Genomic DNA, 6,124 nt, shown 5'->3' with positions numbered 1-6,124 from the left:
CAAGATCTGCTCGGGTGCAAGATCGGCTCGGGGTCCTTCGACTGCCGATGACGTCAAAGTACGGCAAACCGACTCGGACAAAATACACTACACGTCTATACTGTTGGAAAGAATTTAGCACTTTCGTTATTTAAATAACGTTTCTTAAGACGTAAGTTTGTGTTTATAATGGTATTTGTAAAATAAAACACTATATCTTATTCATAATGTTGAACTCCTCTTTGAGCACATCCCTTGAAGAATCATAGGTATTAGCAACACCTGTGAAATTTTATTTGCAGGAAAGAAGTGTGTCCCGTTTATTTAAGTATTTTGTGTTTAGAGTTTTTGACATCTTGTCATAGACTGTAGCTGCTAGCCAAAACTCTGGAGTTAAAAGTTTTCTGGCTTTACTAAAAAAACCTGTCTGTACTTATTTGATTGATGGTATTTTTACTTTCTATTAGACTCCAAATGTAATCATTTGGCACGTTTGTAATTCATTATTTGCAATAATGTAATCGGCGATATTAGCATTAGCATTCCTATGGGTTTTTCCATGTATATTAGCATTGCGCTAACCACTCGCTGCCAAATTGCAGCCTTTGAGATTAGAAAATCTCCTGGCTTTACTAAAATATCTGTCTGTACTTATTTGATTGATGGTATTTTTACTTTCTATTAGACTCCAAATGTAATCATTTGGCACGTTTCTATTTCATAATTTGTAAGACTGTAATCGGCGATATTAGCATTAGCATTCCTATGGGTTTTCCCATGTATATTAGCATTGCGCTAACCACTCGCTGCCAAATTGCAGCCTTTGAGATTAGAAAATCTCCTTTTGTCACATCGCAATTTAATTGCACATGCAGTTAATCGTTCAGCCCTAATATACATGCAGCTCTATGCTAAAAGTGTATTTTCAAAGAGGTAATGATGGATTTCTTTGTAAAAGTTGTCCATCTTTCCAATAGACAGATTTGCCTGGACCAACGTAACGTGATAACAACGTAACGTGATTACGTAATTCAGTGAGTTTCATGTTCAGCCAATCAACTACTTAGACGTCATCGGCAGTCGACGGACCCCGAGCCGATCTTGCACCCGAGCAGATCCTGTACCGACACCGGCCCTCAGCACCCCGCCACAGGCTCTAACAGATGCTGGCGGTGTTTGAAACCCTTCCAGCGGGACAGGGGAACTCATTCTTGGGCGGGTCGGAGTCGGCCCGCAGCAGCGTGGTGTAGCCTACATATTTTGTTATATAAGTCGCTCCGGAGTATAAGTAGCAGGACCAGCCAGAATATGTAAAAAAAGTGCGAGTTATAGTCCGGAAAATATGGCAGTTATTAGTATTCGAGCTAAATATGCAGCCTAAATACATTTCATATATTTCCAAAATGTGATACTTGTTTGTATCTTGTACAGCCAACTAGTCTTTATTCTGGACTCAGTACAATTTACCAAAAGTAAAGAGACATTCTACAGATGAAGTAAGCACAAGATAACTTACTGGAAGACACGGAATTATCATCAGAACCAGAACAAGAGAGCCTGATAACAGTCATGTGAAAATAAGTTAAAAAGTATGTATGTATAATAGAAATAAAAATATATTAGAATTAGTGTAACTCACTGTGATCCAAACAATAAATCAGCCATAGCTGATTAGTAAATATGACATGAGGTCTGGGAGTTTTTAATTTTCATTTTTTTCTTAGATCTGTTTAAATGTCACCATGGCAGCCTGTGTGTCTCCAACATCAGCTACACAAAGCAGCAAGTGTAAGTTCCACATACCTGTCTCACCACTTCATGTATGGTTTTGTACTTTAAACAATTATGACAAACCTGTTATTTTTTCTCCATAGCCATTTGGATCATTGGAGACAGCTGAGTGAGGCGTGGTGCCCAGAGAGCTGCAGAGACCGGAGACAACCTTGGCCTCCCTGACGTCTGTGTCTCCTGGTTCGGTTGGGGCGGACCATCGACATACATACATGTGCCGACACTTTGCGCCCTGTTTTATAAACTGTAGTGTTAAAAATAAATGTTTTTGCTCAATTACTGGAATTTCTTTGGTTAAGACAAAAGTGAGGAATAATCATTTACAAGTTATTTGTACAACAGGCCCATTTTAAATCCCAACAGTTTCTTAGCAGACAATAGAAATGTGTTCTTTACTAACTTTACTTGGTTTAAAAATCTTACTAAAATAGTGCCGTATTGCAAAACCCAATCATACTTATGTAAACATTAGCTTTGTAGATATTTTTTAGATATATATTTGTGTGCAACAAAAACCAAACTTAAATAATTTGTCATTCTTTATTGAAAAACAACAAAATACAATTATACAGAAGTGTGGGAAAATGATAATGTGAAAGTATTGCTCTTTAAATGTAATCCTATTTATCTTTAAAAAGAAAAACTCTAAAAATGTCCTGTACAGCATCACGACAGAAGAATGGTGGTCTGTCTGTCAGAATGTGCTGAACAGATTTGCTCTTTGAAGAGGAGTGTCATGTTTGGAGGAAGGTACTTAACCCAAGACATGCAGAATACAACACTGACCAAAAACTGATGGAAAAAATTATTTATTTATAAGGAGGAACTTAAGGTGCACAGATAAGTCTGTGGTTGGAACTGCAACAACAGCTCAGCGTCTGGAGGAGGGAGAACACAGGTGAGCTTAGGTTCTGGTTTCAAAATCCATTGTAGGCAGGCAGAGGTGTTCAGCAGACTTACTGTGGTGGGTGTATGTGTTGGCTGGAGGAGGGAGAGGTAGAGAGCCGGGGGAAGCGCAGGAGAGGGAGCAGAGGTGGAGAGAAGCGGGGCGTCCTGGTGGATGGGGCACTGGGTGAGATGAGAGGTGGGTTATGGAGGGTGGTGATAAGGTCCGTGTGTTGAATATCCAAATCCTGGAGTAGAGGTCAGTATCCAATGAGGTCGACAGGAATCCTGAAGAATGGTAAATCCAATATAAGAGCAAAAACACTACGAAATAACATTAATCCTAGGAACACTAGAGGTAACACGAGTGGCTGGTTACTACCAAAACTGAGGCAATCTTCTGGCGTCAAATTGTGTCCTCCATCCACCTTAAATAGGAAAGCACCCCGCTGATTGCTGATCAGGAACGGCTGGGGTGGAGTCACCAGAACCATGAAGAACGTGTCTCCAGAGACAACCCGGGTCCTGGTACCGATCAGGAAGCGGACCTTATCACCCAGAGCTGCCAGGTCACACTCAAAGCCTTCATGTTCACGCTGCAGAGCCTGAACGCTGGCCAGGTCGTGGCCGTAGTTGTCTGTGTTCAGGGCCTGGTTCTTCTCCTCGATCCACTCTTTGGTCTCATCAGCGTCTCTGAGAAGACATCAGAACTCCGTCTGAGTGTGGGTCCAAACTCTACTGACCCGTAAGCGGCGCATAAGTGTGCGGGGTACCTGTGGAAGCGCTGCACCTCATGGGCGCTGCCCAGCATGTTGCTCCGGTCTTCAGCCAGCTGTTGCAGCGAGCGCCAGCGGTTGTTCAGCTCCTGGAGAGAAACCAAACCCAGTGAGATGAAGGTGGACGCCAGCGGGCTGGACGCCGGACAAGGAAACCTGGAGACGGATCGCTCAGACAGGAAGGGAAGAGCTTCCTCTTACCTTGATGGAATTAAAGTTAGCCGTCGTCTGAACGCCCAACCGTACGGTCTGAGGTCAAAGGTCACAGGAAACACACACCAGTCAGCAGTCATACAGATGCATAAAGATAACTGTAGCCATGGCAACCAGCTGACATGTCCCCACTTTCACCAGCACCTGGTGCCTGCCGGGTCACCTGAATTCCTGTGTGATGTCAGCACGGTCGGCCGTGACTGCGGCCATCAGAGGTGACCTCTGATCAGCTGAATGAACTCACCTTCTAGGGTGACGCCGTCTTACCCCGGGTTTCCACGGGAGCCGTCAGCAGCACGTTACTGCAGCAGCACGTCTTGCTTGCGTAAGCTGCTGCTTGGCCCTTCCCACGAGACGCGAAGCAGCAGGGGAGCAGCTGTCACCGACCGAGCACGAAGTCACACGAGTGACTTCGTCAGTAAACACAACAACAAGCAGGAGAAAACTACAACATGGTTTGCGTTTTATGTTCTGTCCGTTTTATAATCGCCAATACGGACCTGAAAAACAAAGGAGACCGCTAGCTAGGTGATAACTTCTAACGGGGCTGCAGTTAGTAACCTTTTTTAAAAGTAAAGCAACCGGAAGGCAGTACGTTCTTTATTCTGAAAATCTCGGTAGCTTCTCTCAATTTCCGCATCCGATTTCCTGTCTTTCCTTCCCCAAAAATGTCGAACTTGACCCGTTTCAGAGGCGTCGCGCGTAGAAAATAGAACCGGCGCGTAAAGGCTGCGACATGCTGCTCCTGAGACGCGGCCGACTCGCGCTGCTGACGGCTCCAGTGGAAAAGGTTCTGTTGACCACAGCGGTTCCTATCAGCAGCTATGACGTGCTGCTGCAGTAACGTGCTGCTGACGACTCCTGTGGAAAGCCGGGGTTAGTCGGCTTCATCCTGTAAACAAACAAATGAGTGGTAACAAAAACACCACGTCTGGTTCTGGTGGAGGCGGAGGACAACACGCACCTTTCCAGGAGCAGAACCCAGATGTTCTTGTTGCTACAAACAGAGACGAGCAGAGTTAACAAACCAGGAAGTGAGAGGGACCAGCTGCTGCAGACAGGTGACGCTCACCTGAGCCTGAACCATAGGAGCCTCCTCAGCCATCAGACCTTCTGACTCCAGTTCAGATGCCACCTTGTTGATGTCACTCAGGCGGGACTCGTTGGCCTTCAGGTCCTGCAGGACAAAAGCACCTGCTGATTATCACCTGAGCTGATCTGACAGCTGCTGCTGGAAGACGGAGAGGAGGAAAAGTCTGACCTTCTGGAAGTCGTCAAACTTCTTCTGCAAGACCTCGACCTGCTCCAGGTCCGACCCGTCTCTCCATCCTCATTCAGCTAAAGACGCGAGTTCAAGTAAAACAACCTAAAGTCACACAAACACAAAGCAGGTGTGGAGATGTTCGCTTGTCCCAACGTCCATGAAGCTCCCACAGTTTAGTCTTCACTTCCTCACCAGCGAAGTGACCTGGACCCAAACAAAGTGAGCCAGAACCTGCAGACACCTCAGAAACATGTCAGGACCAGACCTGCTCTACCTTCCTCCACTGTGGTCTCTCCTTTCTGGGTGACAGCCTTGATGCGAGGTTCATGACCTGTTATCTCAGCCTGCAGAGCCTGGTGCTTCTTCAGCAGGTTCTGGACACCAATCAGGTCCTTCCCTGAGGACACATGTTAGAGTTCAGCATTATGCAGTAGACAGACCAGTTTAACCCAGGGGTTTCTTTCTTCTACAATCTGCTCTTTAACTGTATTATTTCCTGCTATTTCAGCTGTTAACTTTATTTTTTCTGTAAGTGTTTTTCTCCCCAGAAGAAGCTACAACGATGTTCTGCTGAGCTGTGGTGGCCTCATGGAGGGGGCCATCGTCTAGCACACTGCTGCTAACCACTTAATCATTCTCCCTCTCCTGATAATAACATTTTACTTTCTTTGATGTTGGATGTACTACTGCTAGTTTACCCGTTTAATTATAGATTCACTAGGATAAATACAATAAAGTTTATCTCTCGCCAAATAGAATATTTACTAAGAAATCACAATGTAACGTGTGTGTGTGTGTGTGTGTGTGTGTGTAAAAGCCATGTGTAGTGTTTATTTATAAAGCATATGTTGTTGGATTTTATCCAGAATCGAGACTTTGAAAATATATAGTTTAATTACAGTTTGATTTATTTGACATCTGTATAATGTTTATTATTTTGTTTTTTCCACCTAAATACCTAACGTTTGAGTTTAACATGAATATCAGTCATTCATCCCAATACATGAAGTTACACATTTTAAATTTTAATAGGGGAAGACTGCAGGAGGGAGCAGTAAAATACAGGGGGTCCCCTGCAAAAACTAACTTTACGAGTCTGATGAAACTTGCTGGTGTTCCCGCTGCTTCTTCGGTAAACAGCGCCAACAAAAACAAAGAAACTTGGGATCTTGTTGGCGTGGCGGTGGGATATAAGGGAAACGCTGTATGCCCGATA

The 6,124-nt window shown here is 44.4% G+C and overlaps 1 protein-coding gene across 2 annotated transcripts; it reads right to left on the bottom strand.

Annotated features, from left to right (window-relative positions):
- Positions 1–2,446: 2,446 nt before the first annotated feature.
- On the bottom strand, positions 2,447–5,221 carry LOC129167174 (uncharacterized). Of its 2 annotated transcripts, none has more exons than XM_070553353.1 (9): positions 5,101–5,218; positions 4,906–5,010; positions 4,717–4,821; positions 4,609–4,641; positions 3,633–3,680; positions 3,429–3,520; positions 3,038–3,348; positions 2,731–2,943; positions 2,447–2,648 (listed from the first exon to the last, which is right to left on the bottom strand). In XM_070553353.1, exons 3-9 carry the CDS (start codon positions 4,747–4,749, stop codon positions 2,584–2,586), a joined length of 795 nt encoding a protein of 264 aa, XP_070409454.1. In that variant the 5' UTR covers positions 4,750–4,821; positions 4,906–5,010; positions 5,101–5,218; the 3' UTR covers positions 2,447–2,583. The 2 variants fall into 2 exon arrangements, 1 of the variants encoding a protein (XP_070409454.1); XR_008566013.2 differs by having other exon boundaries at positions 2,566–2,648; positions 3,084–3,348; positions 5,101–5,221.
- Positions 5,222–6,124: the final 903 nt, after the last annotated feature.

Source organism: Nothobranchius furzeri, chromosome 7 (genome assembly GCF_043380555.1).
Source record: "Nothobranchius furzeri strain GRZ-AD chromosome 7, NfurGRZ-RIMD1, whole genome shotgun sequence".
NCBI classification, from domain to species: domain Eukaryota; kingdom Metazoa; phylum Chordata; class Actinopteri; order Cyprinodontiformes; family Nothobranchiidae; genus Nothobranchius; species Nothobranchius furzeri.
The sequence above is the reverse complement of the archived record's forward strand: the minus strand, read 5'-3'. Positions and strand labels throughout refer to the sequence as shown.

Excerpts from the sequence above, each read along its gene's own strand:
- LOC129167174 (XM_070553353.1), bottom strand. The coding sequence starts at position 4,749 with ATGGCTGAGGAGGCTCCTATGGTTCAGGCTCAG. Across the intron at positions 4,642-4,716 it reads CTCCTATGGTTCAGGCTCAG|CAACAAGAACATCTGGGTTC; the intron begins GTGAGCGTCACC and ends CTCTGTTTGTAG. Across the intron at positions 3,349-3,428 it reads GAGGTGCAGCGCTTCCACAG|AGACGCTGATGAGACCAAAG; the intron begins GTACCCCGCACA and ends ATGTCTTCTCAG.